Source organism: Orycteropus afer, unplaced genomic scaffold (assembly GCF_000298275.1).
Source record: "Orycteropus afer afer isolate SDZICR_OR568_19922 unplaced genomic scaffold, OryAfe1.0 scaffold00001, whole genome shotgun sequence".
Taxonomy (NCBI): Eukaryota; Metazoa; Chordata; class Mammalia; order Tubulidentata; family Orycteropodidae; genus Orycteropus; species Orycteropus afer.
Genome location: NW_006921588.1, coordinates 30,436,165 through 30,454,933, shown reverse-complemented (window position 1 = coordinate 30,454,933; position 18,769 = coordinate 30,436,165). Strand labels below are relative to the sequence as shown.

At 39.5% G+C, this 18,769-nt stretch overlaps 1 protein-coding gene across 1 annotated transcript in view; it reads left to right on the top strand.

Moving 5' to 3' along the window:
- Positions 1 to 18,769, top strand: part of MYO3B (myosin IIIB) — a 517,685-nt gene that overhangs the window by 283,181 nt on the left and 215,735 nt on the right. The window contains exons 24-25 of the mRNA XM_007944671.2: positions 7,452 to 7,529; positions 9,804 to 10,009. Coding sequence (XP_007942862.2) covers positions 7,452 to 7,529; positions 9,804 to 10,009 — 284 coding nt within the window. The remainder of the gene's footprint in view (positions 1 to 7,451; positions 7,530 to 9,803; positions 10,010 to 18,769) is intronic.

The following is an 18,769-nucleotide window of genomic DNA, read 5'->3' as shown; positions in this document are numbered from 1 at the left end:
GGGCAAAATATTGAATGATGCAGGAAACATCAAGAGAAGATGGCAGGAATACACAGAGTCACTGTACCAAAAAGAACTGATATGTTCCTATACATAGAAAATCCCAGAGACTCAGCAAGAAAACTAGTGGAAAGATTCAGCATAGTGTCAGGATACAAGATCAACATACAAAAATCAGTTGGATTCATCTACATCAACAAAGAGATCTCTGAAAATGGAATAAGGAAAACAATACCATTTACAAAAGCTAACAAAAAGATAAAACTACTTAGGAATAAATCTTACCAGGGACACAAAAACTTATACAAAGAAAACTTCCAAACACTACAACAAGAAACTATAAGAGATATAAATAAATGGAAAAACATACCATGTTCATGCATAAGAAGACTGAACATTGTGAAAATGTCAGTACTACCCAGTGTAATCTATAGATTCAATGCAATCCCAATTCAGATTCCCTCAGTGTTCTTTAAGGACATGGGAAAACCAATCACTAATTTTATGTGGAAAGAAAAGAGATCTCAGATAAGCAAAGTGCTACTGAAAAAGAAGAATAAAGTGGAGATTTCACATTCCCCAATCTCAAAACCTACCATGCAGCCATGGTAGTCAAAACAGCCTGGTATTGGTACAACAATAGACACATTGACCAGTGTAACAGAATTGAGAATCTAGAAATAGATCCATCCACCTATGAACAACTGATCTTTGACAAAGGGCCAAAATCCATTAAATGGGGATGAGACAGTCTCTTTAACAAATGGTACTAGCAAAACTGGATATCTATTTGCAGACAAATGAGACAAGATCTATATCTCATATCATATACAAAAACTAATTCAAGATGGATCAAAGACTTAAGTGTAAAACCTAATATTATAAAGTTCATCAAAAAAAAACAGAGACAAACTTAGAGGTCCTAATATATGGCCTATCAAACGTAACTAAAACAGCACAAATAGCAGAAGTTAAACTAGATGACTGGGACCTTCTAAAAATTAAATCCTTATGCACATCGAAAGACTTCTCCAAAACAGTAAAAAGAGAACCTACAGATTGGGAAAGAATACTCAGCAATGACATGGCATAAAATGTATAGAAAACTCTAACACTTCAAAATACAAAAGGCAAACAATCCCATTAAAAAATAGTCAGAAGATATGAACACACACTTCAACAAAGAAGATATTCAGGCAGCCAACAAACACATGAAGAAACGCTTACAACTGTTAGCCATTACCAAACTCACTGCCATAGAGTCAGATCTGACTCATAGTGACCACTCCTTGGGTTTCCGAAGCAGTATCACTACAGAAGTAGATTGCCCAACCTTCCTTCTGAGGAGTGGCTAGTGGGTTTGAACCTCAAGCCTTCTGGTTAGCAGTTAAATGCCTTAGGCACTATGCTACCAGAGCTCCTCCCCATTAGCCCTTAGAGAGATGCAAATCAAAACAACAATGAGGTATCTCACAGCAGTAATAACAGTGAAATTCAACAAGCCCGAAAATAAACAAACATTGGCGAGGGTATGGAGAGATTGCAACTCTCATACATTGCTGGTGTACAATCACTGTGGGAAAACGGTGTGGCACTTCCTAAAACATTTAGAAATAGAAATACCATTTAATCGTGCAATCCCACTACTAGGTACATTTCCTAAAAAAGTGAGAACTGAGGCATAAATAGATATATACACTCATGTTCATCGCACAATAGCACAGAGATGGAAACAACCTATGTGCCTATCAACAGATGAATGGATAACCAAACTATGGTACATGCACACAATGGAATACTGTGCAACACTGAAGAATAATGAAGAATCCATAAAACACCTCATAATGTGGATGCATGAATTTGGAGGACATTATGATGAGTGAAATAAGTCAATCACAGAAAGACACACATTGTAGAAAGGCAAGGAAATGTTTATACACAGAGGGAAACTTCTTTGTTGATTACCAGGGTTGGGAGGGCAGAGGAGGGAAAATTGCTACCTAGGTAAGAGGTAAGTATTGATTTGGGTGAAGGGAAAAGCAATACACCAAAAATGAGTAACCAGCACAATAACACTAAGAAAAATGAAGACAGACAGAGGTGCAAAAGAAGTACGGGAAAATACTTTCACTTACATAATACTGTTGTCTAATCAACATGATTGACCTCTGTCTCCCCCCTTTACTGAGATATCTTGTTACTTCTTGCCTGCCTGCTAATAATTTGTCCCTCCACCCACCTATAGCCATAGGCTTTTTGAGATTTAAATTAGGAAGTAATGTTTGATAACTGTCCTTTTCTAGAAGCATAAGACAAATTTACATTGCTGTAGAGCAGTTTCTGGCAGGCTTTTGCAGTTTGGGTCAGGCTTTTTATAGTTAACATTTGATTCTGTCCATAAGAAGAACCTTAAAATCAAAGTAAGATGTCAGTTATTAATTTTCCTACTCAACATTTCTCCCCTTCTGGTCATGATTTAACTAGAATCTTTGATCACTAAGCATTGACAGGGCACCAATCTAGGTTCTTCAGGTCTCATAGGTACTGCTTTACTGGAGGACCTTTTTATGAAGCACATGTTATTGCTATTGGTTCCTTAGTTTCTTTTCTTCATTATTCCTCTAGTTGGCCACTCACTAGCTTTTAAGACCCTGGAAGACAGGCAGCTTAGTAGCTTAGTATAAAAGATCAAAATGAAGAGAATGCATAAGCCAATGCTCTAAAAGCCATGTCTGGTCCACAAGTGCAAATTTCCCACCCACGAATTTAACCAAAAGAAGATGCACGAGAAGCATCTACAGCATGCATTGTATGCTAATGTGTGCTAAAGGAAAAAGATACAGATTCAAAAATGTTCTGTAGAGACCCTTTTATTAAGCCTTAAATAAGACAAAGACAAGACAAAGCCAAGGTTACCATCTGGAAGAGGAAAACCATCAGCATATACGCAGTACAGAGGCTGAGGGAATCCACTAAATCAGTTACGGTGTTTATTATATATGACAGAGAACAAAGGAAATTGTCACAAGATCATGAATGGTGACAGGTCAATTCATCACTCACAGATGGGACTACAGAATTGGGGAAAGAACCATGACAGGACTATGCACATAATTGCAGGTTAAAAAAAGTTTACAGAAATGATTCTAGGGTTTTAATTACCTGGCTACATAGCAGTCAGAGTATGACTCATGATCATGCTACTCTGATTCCTAGTACTAGGACCCCAATCTTTGACTTAGATTAGATAACATATATCTGATTGGCTACTTTCATAAATGCCCAGGTAAGTTCCCTAGTTCTTTGTGTGAGTATCTTCCTGCATAATCTATTTTCACTTACATTCTTCTTGAGGGCAAAATGCTTTAGTCTCTCTCCTATTTCCAAATTTTCCTTTTGGTTAATTGATTATATAGGGAACAACATAAACTATAAGTGATTTGGGCCTACTACGGTCAGATTAACACTAACCAAGCCAAAAACAAACCATCAAGTTGCTTTTGACTCATGTTGTTGTTGTTTTATGTGTCATCGAGTCAGATCCAACTCACAGCAACCCCTCCTTGGGTTTCCAAGGTGATATCACTACGGAAGTAGATTGCCCAACCTTCCTTCCAAGGAGTGGCTGATGGATTTGAGCCTCCAGCCTTCTGGTTAGCAGTCAAGTGCCTTAGTCACTACGATACCAGAGCTTCCTTTTGACTCATAGTGAGTCTATAGGACAGAGTAGAATGGCCTCACAGCGTTTCCAAGTCTGAAGCAGACTGCCACATCTTTCTCCTGCACAGTGACTGGTAGGTTCACACTGCTAATTTCTCAGCAGCCAAACGCTTAACTACTGTGCAACCAAGGCTGCTTCTAGTTAACACTCCAAACCAAAACCAAACTCACTGCCATTGAGTCAGGTTCTCGTAGTGATCCCCATTGGGTTTCTGAGGCTGTAAACTTTATAGAAGTAGATCATCCTATTTTCCTTCCACAGATTGGTTGGTGAGTTTGAACTGCTAACCTTCCGGGTAGCAGCTAAATACCTTATCCACTATGCCACCAGAGCTCCTTCCAGTTAACACTACCGTAATTAAATTAGCTCAGGAATACAAACCCTTAGGTCAGACAACAGCCTTTCTCAGCCTTTCAACATGTTTTGACTTTTTGGGGTTGCCTCTGGAGTTCCAAAATAGGTCTGGTACAGTCAGAGATTTAATGGACTGAGAAAGGCAACTTCTTTTATGTTTCTTGTTAGAAATTCCCTCTTTTAGACCCACTCTCTGTCCAGGAGAACCTTGTGACTGTGCAGATGTACCAGAGACTCTTGACCATCCCAAGACCTTTCCAAATTCCTAAAGTAGAAAACACTTTCATAGCATATCATTTATTCTGTAAAATACAATACTAAAAACGTAGATGATCAACTGCAGACTAGCAGTAACATTTGCCAGATTTTTTATAATAAAGAATAGGTTTTACTTAGGTCCCAGGAATGATTGTGTGTGTGACTACAAGGACAGGACTTAAGGACATGTAGAAATACAGATACTGAGTGACAGGGATCACTAGGGAGTTACTCTTGCCCACACCTGCAAGAGTACACATTACAGGAGTACAAGTTCATGCTTCCTTCTGTTGTTTTTTTTCAAATTTGCCTCAGGGAATGTGTACTCATCTTGAAAACAATACATGTTATTCCTCTTAAATTGTGGCTCAGCAAAGTGAATTGAATATATGTCAAAATTTTCTGATCACTAAACTGTTGAATTCTAAAATGTAAGCATTGCTGTGTTCAGAGACAAAGTAACTGGTAAATCCATCAACACCTACTAATACAGAAATATGGATGAGCTGTTTTCAGTTGGCCTTTCTCTGTGAGCCTGAAGCTGAGAGGCTGGTGCTCACTGGCTAATTTATATAAAAAGGGAGGTAAAGGAACTTAGAAAAGTATGGTTCAAGGGAAGAGATACTTTATCAGAGAGGATTTTTCAATAGAAAAGGAAGTGTTAGAGAAATCCCCAAAAGTTAAGTGTATGTGTGTGTGGGCATGTGTGCACACGCATGCATGCGTATGCCTATGTGTGAGCATGTGTATGTATGAAGGATCAGGTGAGGGGAAAGAAAATAAGGAGAAAATAGGTGAAGAAAACTCTTAGAATTTATAATTCAGCTGAAAGCAGACTGTCTTAGTTTCTTAGTGCCTCTATAACAGCTATACCACAAGTAGGTGGCTTTAATGAACAGAAATGTATTTTCTCACAGTTTAGGAGGCTAGAAATCTCAGCTCAGGACACAAGCTCCAGGGGAAGGCTCTCTCTCTCTTTGGTCTGGGAGAAGCTCCTTGTCTCCTTCCAGCCTCTGTTTCTCAGTTCTTTGATGCTTCAAATGGCATGGCTTCTGTCTTCTTCCATCTGTGCTTCTTGTGCCTAATCTGTTCCTTTTATATCTCAGAAGTGATTGGTTTAAGACAGATGCTACATTGATATGACCTCATTAACATAATAAAGAAAACCCCATTCCTAAATGGGATTATATCCACGGAAATACAGATTAGGATGTACAACACATATTTTAGGGGACACACTGCAATCCAAACACAGACCTAAACCAAGATCTTTTTCTCCTCAGTCCTGATTAGCTTGGTCAGACCCAAAACCTCACCAGCTCTGAGCACTGTCCTCCAAATGAATGTCTTAGTTTCCTAGTGCTGCTATAACAAAATTACCACAAGTGAGTGGTTTTAAAGGACAGAAAATTTCTCACAGTTCTAGTGGCTAGAAGTCTAAATGAAAGTATCAGTTGTGGAGAGGGTCTTTCCTTCTCAGTAGCTCCAGACATTTCTTGGTGTTTCTTGGCTGGTGAACAGATCCTCACATGATTTTTTCCCTCTGTGTGTGTGTGTGACCTTTATGTCACCATTCAGGGTGATTAGGTTTTGGACCTACCCTATTACAGTATGGCTTCAATAACATCACAGAAGAAAAACCTTATTTCCGAAAAAGTCACGTTGACAGGTACAGGGGCTAGGACTTCAACATATGTTTTGGGGGAACACAGTTCTATTCATAATAGGGGTAAGATGGGGAAGAAGACTTTGGGTGAGGATCCATCAAATGGTTGTAAAAAGAGTCCAACACCATCTCTGCAGATGGGGGGTGGGTTTGTTGTGTTTATTTTTCACTTTTCCATTTTAGAACAGCCTACATTCTAAACACAGAAGCTTTCATTTTCTCTTTTCTTATTAAAAATAAGTTAGGCTTACAAGCTGCTGTATCATTGCTTCAGCTGCGTATAAATAAACTGATGGCTTTAAAAATGTATCCATGTTGCAGTCCATGAAAAAGAAAGCTGCACTGCCCCCTATATCTCTTCATTCAGGTCATATTCCTGCTCACTTTTTGTTTTCTTTCTAGTTTGTGAAAACTTAGTTGCACGTTTATTCCCTTTCTTAAATGAATTTGTTTTCTTTATCCAAGCCAATGGAAGTGCTTCCTTTTCATTTTGCACACAGTGTCCTAAATACCCCTCCACATAAGTCTCATTATTCCCCCAAACACCTCCCTTCTAGCACCCATTTTTTCAGCTTTGTTGAGCAAGGCTGCAGACATCTTTTCCCCACTAGGAGGGGGTACCTGGACAGCAGTCCACCAAGCAGAACACACGTGCTGACAGCAGTGTCTTCTAGTTCAAATGCTCCGGCTTCATACCCTTGCCACCTGTTCAGAGCAGATGGGAAGCTGCCATGGCTGAAATGTAGAAATGGCACTGAAATGGCACTCATGCACTCTGCGAACCAAATAACTTTGTCTTGCAGGAACAGGATTTTTGTCATTGAGCTACAATAACAAAATGCAGACTGTTTACAACTGATAACCTGCAATTGTTTTCATTCATAAATCTCCTCTAGTCAGCTCAGGTAGTCAGGAAAGATTTGAAACAGGTGTATCCCATCAGGTTCCCTAGAGATTTGGTGTGCAAGTCTCCATCTACAGAGAGCACATGGGAACTGAGGGAGGTAGAAGGTATGTTACCTCATGCAGGCCTAACTGCATGGAAGGTGATTGGCTCTTGCCTGATTCCCTGTGGTACAACCAGGGCTTTGGGCCCATATCTTTCTAATCACCCAGCCTCATGGGCCTTTGCTTGGTTTTCTTTTAAGAAATGATTTGGTTTCATGTGACATTATTGCAGAACTTAACAGGGGCCCATTAGAACATGGAGAAGTTTGGAAACAACACTGATGAGGTTTTCACTGAGACCACTTAATACTTCGTAGAGTGAAATCATGTTGTCAAACCAAAGGAACAGTACAAATTCTTTTGTCAAAATTCTTTCCACAGCATACACTATTATGTTCTAAACACCATGACCCCTCAGATATTGCCCTTTCAGATAGCGGAAAATCCAAAGAATGGATTAAGTTCCTGTATCCTAAAATTACCTCCCTCTGCCTATTCTTCCAGGTGGACACGCTGGAGGTGATACGGCATCCAGAAGAAACTACTAACATGAAGAGGCAAACCATGGCTTCTTACTTCCGAGTAAGTGTTCTCCTCGATCTATTCTATCACTTCCTAAAATGACTTACCAAGCAAGGGGCCCAGATATAATAACATCATTGAAACAAGAGAAAAGAACAAGAAACCATTAGGGAAGATGGGTTTGAGAGAGTAGGGGGAAGATGAAATTGTAGCAGGGAACATACCTGAGTACAATGTTCTGTGATGTCAGAAAGATCTTACAGCTGCTGGAATTGGTCACTTTTCCAGCATGCTGAACAGTAGTTAATAAAATTCCAGAAAGTGGCTTATCAAGTTCAGATACTGAGAGAATGTGTCTCAGTATCAACTTTATTTTCCTAGATTGAATTGACCCATTGTAAGACTTTGCCTGGGTCCAATTATTTTCCATCTGTACTAGTACAATTCCCAATATTTCACCTGGTAAAATGACACCTTTGAATGAAAACATTGTCTCTAGAAGGCCTCTGTAAAATGCACATTTATAGGAATGATAAGACACAGACACACTTGTACCTATTTGCACAGATTTTTTGTCTTCAAGTCACAAAGCCTTAAGGTTGGAAACCCCTTATAGACCATCAACCATAGGAGCTAAGATCCAGAAGCTTCATGATGGCAATGCTGTTAGGCCAAAGATTTAACTGATGTCAGGGAGCAGCAGAGTAGGGCTGCAAAGTGGGGTTGGCACAGGAAAAGGCTTAGCAGGGAGAGGAGGTCAGGTTAGTGGGAAGTTGGGTCGTGAGCTGAAGGATCCAGGCAGGCTGACAGGCAGGGTTTGGAAGCCAGGGACAGGATAAAATTCTCCACAGGAAGCTCCTTGGTACCAGATAGAGCTGAAGTTAAGGAGACCTTGTAAACTGTGCTTCAGAGCCAGGCTGGGATTGGGGCCAGCATATGAATTGAGTCTTTGAGTGCAGCCTTCCATCCCCTGCAGTTACCCCTGCTATAGCTTCTCTGGCATTGAATGCAGGTAGGCATTCAACCTCTGCTTCATCCTCTGATGTTTGGACATTTCTAATTGCTACTTATTTTTTATCTTGAGACCCACTCTGGTTCTATCCCTTAGGTTACAGGCTAATCCCCACCCTCCTAGTAACCCTTGGTGTTTTTATTTTCTCATGAGATTTGGAGGCTTTGATTGACTCTGTGAAGTCGTCCTCAAGATCTGTCTTCCCATCAGCGGAAAAGCCTCTGCCTAGTAGTTTTTCAGAAGTATAAAGCTAAACTTCTGTCAATGTGCATTCTCAAAATAAAGCTTTGAGGTACACCAATAGGTCTCCAAATGCTAAATCTGAAAAATACAATACATTGGCAAGCTGGGAACACTATTTTTGTTCAGTAGGAGGCATGCTTATCAAATGGTGGAACTGATTTCCTATGTGGCTTGTAACTTACTCTTGAAGGTGTGTCTAGATGAGTTCCATAAATGGATGTCTCTGAGAAAAAACTAAGGCCTTCCCTTCACAAGTTCCCATCTGTTTTCCCATGTGCTCTCCTCCTCTCCCATGATGATAGCCCTATACTAGTCTCTTGGAATATGTTAGCTGATCTTCATAATAATCTTTTTCTCTAATTTTTTGTTTTCTTCTCTTTTTCCCTTTTCTGCCTATGTCACTACCAATGGTATCAGAATTTCTTAGACTTCCTGGAAGTTCTCAGACTTTCTGATGGCTCTTAAGCTAAAGAAGCAACTAACCTCTGCCCTAAAAACTGGACATTTGAAATTCCATAAACAGTTTGTAGATCTCACCTTAGAAGACCAGAGATGAGCATTCTAGCTCTGGTGACAGAGCTGTAGGGTAACCTGGAGCATGTTCTTAGACACCTAAATTTTTGCCACATGAATATTACTTGGCACTAGTGATGTTTAAAGAATGCATTGGAATCCTCAGGCATCTGTAAACACTAATCAAAACTTATCACCTCCTCTTGATGGTTTCCTGTTCTACCTTAAAGAGCTCCATGAATTGTTCACAAGCCTCTAACTGTTGTAGCTCTCTCTCCAGGTCTGGTTTACAAGTATCTCTTACATCGTGGGGGAGTCCCTGGGTGGTATAAATGGTTAATGTGCTCGCTTTCTAACTGAAAGCTTGGAGATTCAGTCCACCCAGAGGTTCCTCAGAAGAAAGGCCTGGCAATCAACTTCTGAAAAATCACTATTGAAAACCCTGGGGAGCACAGTTCTATTCTGATACACCTGGGATCACCAAGAGCCAGGATCAAGTCCATGGCAACTTCTAGGTATATTACGTTGTGGTAATCTCATTTCATGTGCTCTTTTTCCCCTGGCAGTATTCTCTGATGGATCTGCTCTCCAAAATGGTGGTGGGACAACCTCACTTTGTGCGCTGCATTAAACCCAATGACGACCGAGAAGCGCTCAAGTTCTCCCGAGAGAGAGTGCTGGCCCAGCTCCGCTCCACAGGGATCCTGGAGACGGTCAGCATCCGCCAGCAGGGATATTCCCACCGCATCCTTTTTGAAGAGTTCGTGAAAAGGTCAGGCTGCCATCTTTGAAAATACATGTGTTAAATATAACTCTAGGTTGCCCTTTCCTGTTCCCTGGGATTGCTCCTCCTGCCCGTTTCTTTCTGAACATGTAATTGGCTAGCTATCAGCTACCACTTCTTGCTTGAATATTGCCTTTTTTTTTTTTATGCATACTCTTCTAGCTGTAACTAAACTGTAGGAATCTGAAGAAATTCAACTCCTTTCTTATCACATTCTTTTTTTTATTATTATTATTAGGATTTGGGTGAAGATTTACAGAGTACATTCACTTTTCATACAGCAGTTCACATATACTTTGTCTCATGTCATTGACCAAAATTTACAATGCAGCAGCTCCCCTCCCACTTCCTCCCCATAGTTACCTCCTCCCAGTGTCCATCCCTTCATACTCTTCTGCACCCTGAGCTATCTCCCTGTGCATAAGCAGCCCTTCCTTCTCCCATCATTGTTCTCTCCAGGGCATGTGTCTACTTGAGGTAAATGTTTAACTCACATGCCTGTACTTTGTTTGGCTGGAAACCACAGTTGTGGGTTCAATTCCAGACCTGACGGGCAGCTAGGGGCCATAGTCTCAGTGGTTACACCAGGCTCCATTGGACCAGCAAACCTGGTCCCCACCTTCTTTTTTTTTTTTTTTTTGCCTCCAAATGATTTTGAGTTTTGTACCACATTGTTCTCCCTCTTTATGCAGGATCTCCTACATCCCTTCCAAGTGGATGGCAGTGGTAGCTGGGCACCATCTAGTTCTTCTGGTCTCATAGTTGTATAGGTTGCAGATCGGCTGGTGTACCAGTCGCTAGGACTGATTGTTTCCATTAATTTTGGTTTTCTTCTTTCTTCTTGACGAGGAGAGACCCGTTGTTGCATCTAGATGGCAGCTTCCTAGCTTTTAAGGTCCCAGTTGCTACTCGCCAAAGTAGTAGGTGGAACAATGTTTTGTATAGTATGTTATGCCAATTGAGCTTGATGTCCCCTGCGACCATGGTCCCAAGCCCGCAGGATCAACTACTCGGTCCCTCTGGGTAGCTGGCTGTGACCAAGTAATGACCATAACCTTGCCCCTTGTCAGCTCTACTATACACCTGGGAATTCTGATCATTCACATGAACTTATAGGCCCATTGTCTGCCAACCCTATATATGATCTTGTTATCACATTCTTTTAAAAAATAAATGTCTATAGGTATTTGTATGTTTTGTGTCTTTAGGTCTTAAATTCTCCCAATTATCAGTTGGTATAATGACATTCCCCCTCTATTAGTGGGTCAGGATTCTGGTGAATGCATCCGCTCCTCCCTCCCAGAGTCTGGCATAATTAGTGTGATAGTGCACATTTCTACCACGCTGTCCTAAAATGTGCTTTCTCATTTGATTCATTGAACAACACTATAAGGTAGGCACTATAATCATCCCAGTGTTACAGATGAGGAAATAGAGGCACTGGAAGAAATTCAGTGACCTTCCTAAAGGTCCATGCTAGTACATGGTAAAGCCAGGATTTGAACCCAGGCCGTCTGGCTTCATTGTCCACACTTTTAGTCTCTTTAGCCTAGTGCTTTGTGATAAGCGTTCAATCAATGCTTATTGAAATAAATTGCTATGGAGTCTTCTAAATCCAGAAACTGCTTTTACCTATAAATGAAATGCTGCTCTTTCCTGCATAACTGCCATAGGGAAGTTTTGTGTGTGCATATGGTTATGGGTAGAATTTTCAAAGAACTTTCTGTAAAGAAAAGGGGAAAAATAACAAAAAAGTCACTGCTATCTGAGAATATCCAGAGAAGGAAATCAAAATCCATCATAAAATCTGCCTCACCCTCAGACACCTTTAGTTTCTTTTTAACCTTCATTCTGTCACTTAATGCAAAGATCAATTTTCCAATTTTTTCTTAAGAAAGAATGGATCCTAAACACAGTCACTGGCTTCATCAAGTTTTCCAAACTTCACTGAATTCAATGGTAAAGAAAAGCACTCCCCACTCCCCCCTCAAAAAAAGTCTTGTAAAGAGAGCTTTTAAATTAAAAATAAGAAAATTATTTTTTAAAAAGAACTGTCTTTGAGCCCCCTGTTTTTTTCTCTTAAATTTAGAGATGGAACAAGAAAAGAGGTAGTTTTAGCTCATTAATGTGACTAGTCAAGTATTTTTAGCCACTATGTGTTGAACATATAAAAATATTTAAGAAAACAGGTCAAATGCTAAACAGATTGGCATGTCTTTGTTCATAATCAGAAAGCCATTAGGCAAGTATGAACAGTAAGTCAGTAAATCTGTGGGTATCAAAGAATTTCTGAGCCAGCAAGTTAATTGGTATTTTGATCCTTTTGAGCAACTGAACAACAAAATGGATGAGCTAGCAGTTTTACTCCTTGATGTTATTAAACAAATAGGTGTGCTTCTTATCTTACTGGTCAAGGGTGCTGTTTTGTAAACCCTTAGCAGGAAATATGCAGAGGAAACAATCAAAGGCAGGGAACAGAGCCATTCAAGGTTTATTAAGTAGAGGTAAATAAAAGATAAAGTCTCCTTTAATTTTACTCTGTACCTTTGTTTTCTGGTATTCAGGACTGAAACCCTGGTTTATGTACCTGAAAGTTAGTGTCCTTGGGATAATATTTTGGTTTCCAGAATGGGGAAGGGCTTCCCCAACCCTCCAGTCACCCCAAGTCTGCAGACTTGTCCAAAATCTAAAATGCTTCCGTGCTTCCTTCATTTTTGAATTTTCTGGAAAAATGTCTCAAAAGTATTCTTTCTTATCCATCATTGATGGAGCCTTTGAGGAAAGGGGTGTGTCCAACACCATCTCATCAATGGACCAGGTAGTTTGGAAGTTATCTGTTCTCAGGTAGACAGGAAAGAAGCCACTTAGCAGTGCTGGATGAGTAGCTGAAACTTCTTAGAAGCCGAACTGTTGAGGGCCATCACAGAACTCAGTCAATAGACTGAAGCATGGTTGAGCAGAGGGTCCACATTGGGGTAAATACTTATAACTCCACGTGTAGGAACATGTTCTGGCAAATGTCCAAAGGACAAGACAGCACATTCAGTTCAAAGTCTAATGGTTTATTAAACTAATATATTAAATTTTACAATTTAGTAAGATCTAAGTTTTAGTTTCCTATTTAATATTGCCATATAACTTAACATTTCTGTAAGAGATATTTCCTCATCTGCATGACAAGAAGACAGGAATACAAAGAGCTCACACCCTAAAGATTTTTGGGGATTGTGTGGAGATTCCTAGGCTTTACTCAACCTCCAAGTCTTTCACAGAGTCTGCACGCTCTCAATTGAGCTCACAGGATGGGAGACCTGCATCCTTCAGACCTGACTCATAATAGCTTTTTGTCTGTTGAACTGAATGAAACTCTTCCCTATTCTCTTTTATCAGATTTTCCATTTCTTCTCATGATGGCATGGAGAGCCATGGTATTCTGGTATCTCTTTTATGTCATTCTCCCTTCTATTGCCACACTTCCTCTCCTCTGGACATCTAGGTACCACCTTTGACTTCTCTCTCCCTCACTTCCTTCAAATAATCCAACATGGACTTCTGCTGACTTCACCTGCTAAATTTTCTCAACAAAGTTCCCTTGGAAATCTCCCATTACTTCTCCCAAGTCTTTAGCTTTTAGTTTCTATTATTATTTTATTTTATTTTTATTTTAGTTTTTATTATTATTGTTTATTTTTAAATAACAGCTTTATTGAGATATAATTCACATATACAAAATTTCTTCTTTTAAAGTATATAATTCTTCTTTTGTATATACACAGAGTTATGCAGCCATCACTGCCTTTTAATTTTAGAACATTTTCATCATCCTCAAAAGAAACACAGAAGCAATTTGCAGTTATTCCCCTTTTTACTCTAATTCTACCTGCCCTAGGCAACCACTAATCTACTGTCTGTCTCTATGGATTGCCTCTTCTGGACATTTAATATAAATGGAATACTATGATTTGTAGTCTTTTGTGTCTAGCTTCTTTCACTTAGCATGACTTTTTTAAGGCTTATATAATCATATATTTTGTAGCATGTATTACTACATTCTGTCTTACAACCTAGCAATATTTTGTTGTATGTATAAATCATATTTTGTTTACCCATTGCATCAGTTGATAGACATTTCAATTGTTTCCACTTCACTATTATGAATAATGTTGCTATGTACATATAAAAAAACAAACAAACTCACTGCTATCAAGCTGATTCCAAATCATAGTGCCCTGTTGGATTTCCAAGGCTGTAAATCTTTATGGAAGTAGATCACCCCATCTTGCTTCCACAGAGCAGCCTGGTGGGCTTGAACCACTGACCTTTTGGTTAGCAGCCAAACGCCTTATCCACTATGCCACCAGAGTTCCTGAGCAAGTTTTTATGTGTGCATATGTTTTCAATTCTTTGGGATGTATACTTAGGAGTAGAATTGCTGGGTCATATGATAACTCTATGTTCAAAGCGGCTATACCAGTTTATATTCCCACCAGGTGTGAGGTTTTCAATTTTTCACATCCTTGCCATTCTACTGGGTGTGTTTTGATTTGCATTTATCTATTCATTTTACTTGGATTTACAATCAATTCTCCAAAGGAAGATGGGGCAATCTACTTCCATAGTGATACTGCCTTGGAAACCCAAGGAGGGGTCACTATGAGTTGGGTCTGACTCAACAGCACATAACAACAACAACAGCCCATAGAAGCAGTAGTCAAGAAATCACACAGTGTATTGCATTGAGCAAATCTGCTGTAAAAGACCTCTATAAAGTGTTAAAAAAAAAAAAAAAGTTGTTACTTTAAGGACAAAGGTATGCCTGACCCAAGCCCTAGTGTTTTCAATCACCTCATATGCATGTTAAAGCTGGAAAATGAATAAGGAAGATTGAAGAATTATTGATTGATTTGAATTATGGTATTGCCAAAATATATTTAATATACCATAGAATGCCAGAACAAGCAAATCTGTCTTGGAAGAAGTACAGCCAGAATGCTTCTTAGAAGCAAGAATGGTCAGACTTCATCTCATGTACTTTGGACATGTTATTAGGAGGGACTACTTTGTGAAGAAGGACATCATGTTTGGTAAAGTAGAGGGTCAATGAAAAAGAAGAAGACCCTCAATAAGATGGGTTGACACAGTGACTGCAACAGTGGGCTCAAACATAGCCACAGTTGTGAGGCTGGTGCAGGACTGTTGTACATAGGGTTGTGATGAGTCAGAGCCAACTTGATGGCACCTAACAACAACACTTGGCTTTTTTATCTTTTTTATTGTTAATTATAAGATTTCTTTATTCAAATACTAGATCTTATGAAAGGGGCTCTGGTGGCATAGTCCCTAAGGCATTTGACTGTTAACCAGAAGACTGGCAGTTCAAACCCACCAGCCACTCCTCAGAAGGAAGATTGGGCAATCTACTCCCATAGACATATTGCTTTTTAAAATATATGGTTTGATTTGCAAATATTATCTCCCATTCTGTGTGTTGTCTTTTCACTTTTTTGATTGTGTCCTTTGAATCACAGAAGCTTTAATTTTGATGATGTCCAGTTTATCTGTTTTGTTTTGTCACTTGTCCTTTTGGCTTCATATCTACAAAACTATTGACTAATTCAAGGTCCCAAAAATATATTCCTGTTTTCTTCTATGAGTTTTAGAATTATAGCTCTTATATTTATGTTTATGATTCATTATTAGTTCATTTTTATGTGTGATGTGAAGTAGGGATCCAATTTCATTCTCTTGCATGTAGCTATCAATTGTTCCAGCATTATTTGTTGAAAAAAGTATTCTTTCCCCCAGTGAATTGCCTTGACATCCTTGTTGAAAATAAATTGACCATAAATGTAAGGATTTACTTCTGAAGTCTCAATTCTACGTCATTGCTCTATATATGTCTAGTTTAGGCTTTTTGAAGTTATTTTGCCTACCGTCTTGCCATAGCTCACTAATTGGATTCTCCAAAGAGCTACCAGTGAAGGATTCATCTCAAATTTCCATATCAGCATATTTCTTTCTTGATTGAAATGGCCATCTAGACCCCCCATAGATAAGCTTCAGCCCCTCCACCTAGTACACAGGAATCCCCCTGATCTAGCCTCTGCCCACCTTTCAGTCTCTCTTCTCTTTTGACTTCCCACCTCAGCTCACACTCCAACAAAAACTAAACTACATGGAGTTTCCTAAAGCCTCGTGTCATGCCATGCTTTGGTGCCTTTGCTCATGATGTTGTACCTGAATTCCTTTCTCCAAGCTCTCCATCTACGGACTTAACTAGGCCAACCTCTGCTCATTCCTTAGGACTTCATACATGTGCTATCTTGATACCCATCTTGGCTTCCCCAGGCTGGGTTAGGAGCCCCTCTGATCAGCTTCATTCATAGCAATTACTGCATCTTAGTACAATTACTGCCTATATCTCATCTTGACCTTAACCAGGGAAGCAGGCATATATTCCAACCTACTTTATATCTGTACTGTCCAGTACAGTGCCTGGCAATAATTAAGTGTTTAATAAATATTTGTTGAATGGAATCAGACTCTTACCTCTTCTTCTCCATCACTATCTTTTACTATCACCTGGCTATTCTTTTGTCCTTGCTCTTTTGAAGTACATGACAGACACACAGAGCTGGCTTTGTTAAACTTGTTTCATTTGCATTGCAAGGTAAAGTCTAGATTGTTAGAGCATAAAATTTCACATACTTCATAAGTAGCTCTTTAAAATTCTATTATTAGAGGTTAAATATTAAAAGGGTGACTTTTCAACAAATTTACCTTCCTTCTCTCTATCTCAAAGAGTGCTTTTTCTGGGAATCCCAAAAGAAGCAATAATTAATAGGACAGAGGACACTCTTCTCTGGCACCTGCCTACTTTTTCAGTCTTTTCTCTCTGGACTCTCCACCTCTCAGCTCACACACATAAAAACAAAACAAAATCTACAAAAAACAAAAACACAGCCACATGGAGTTCCCTAACACAGCATAATATACTTTATTAAAAATAATATCCTGTTAAAGCAGGCTGTTTACTTGAAATCTGCATTAGTCAGGAATCTTTCAATAATCAGTAACTGAACCTCAACTCAAACTAGTTGGAGTAAAAATTAAAAGAGGTTGATATATTATCTTATGTAACTAGAGATTCCAAAGATATGTCTGGATCCAGAGCATCAAACCACATTACTAAGCTGTGATGGTTAAGATTGTGTGTCAGCTTAGCTGGGCCATGATTCTCAGTGGTTTGACAATTATGATGTAGTTATCCCCCATGACAAGATCTGATGTAAAGTAATTATCTCCATGATGAGATCTGCTATGAGCAGTCAATTAGTTGAAAGGGAATTTCCTTAGGGGTGTGGCTTGCTTCCAACATATATAGACGTTCTGGCAAAGCTCTCTGCTTTTTACTCAGTCTGGATCCTACATCTGGCTTGTCATCATCTGACTTCCAGTTCTTTGAATGTGATTCAGCATCCTGCCATATTGCTTGCTGATCTTGGGGTTTGTTAGCTTCCACAGCCCATGATCAAGTAAATACCCTGCCAACTTACCTGCCAACCTTGGATTTATCAGCCTTCCTAGCCCACGAGCCAGCAGCTCAGTGTCTGACCTGCTGATATTGGGTTCAGCAGGTCAGGAGAAGCCTTCAGCCTGCCATCTGACCTACAGACCTGGGACCCACCAACCTCTACAATCAATATGAGCAATTTTCTTGAGATAAATATCTCTCTTTCTCTCCGTATACTATATATATCTCCACTCCTTGGAAGGAAGACTGGGGAATCTACTTCCGTAGAGATACCACCTCGGAAACCAAGGGAGGGGTCACTATGAGTTGGAACTGACCTGACTCAAGGACATACACACACACACACATACATATATATGTATACACACATATGTATATATACATATAGACAAAAAACAAACTCACTGCCATCGAATTGATTCCAAATCTTTATGGAAGCAATGACCTTTGGGTTAGCAGCCAAAAATGCCTTAACTACCATACCACCATATATATATATATAGGTTCTCTAGAGAAGCAAAACCAGTGAAACCAGTGAAGCTCATATATATATATATATATATATCAAGCTTCAGTGAAGCATCCACTGCCTGTTGTTTTGACCATTCTGTGCCCTAGAAATCAACAATGTAAAAAGGTACACTAAGCTCATGTCTGAATATACCTGGAGAAAGCCTTGAATTTAGAATTTTCTAAGAACAACAGAAGTTTTATTGACAATAACTGAATGTTAACTTTGGAATAAGCACTATATACATTTTACTAGAGAGTTAACTTAAGCATGCCTTTTTTTAAAACTAAGTCACTCCTCGGAAGGAAGGTTGGGCAATCTACTTCCATAGTGATACTGCTATGCAAACCTAAGGAGGGGTCGCTATGAGTCAGGTTTGACTCGATGGCACATAACAACAATAAACAAGAAGCTTCAAATACTATATAGTGGATTTCTGAAGTTTCCAGTTCCATTTCACTAAGGATTAGGGAAAACCCAGTTTCCATGGGTCTGTAGTTTTTCCCTCTTTGTGTACAACCTCTGCATTAGATTTTTTTTTTTTTTTTAAGGAATAGAGTATGTTTCCAGGCCTTCTTTCCTAGTGTGTATCAGCCTGCAAGGTCCGCTGAAACCGGTTCAGTGGCATGGCCACACGGACGCCTCCACAGACAGGACGTGGCCGCACACGAAGTGCATTGATTGGCTGGCAATCAAACTGGGT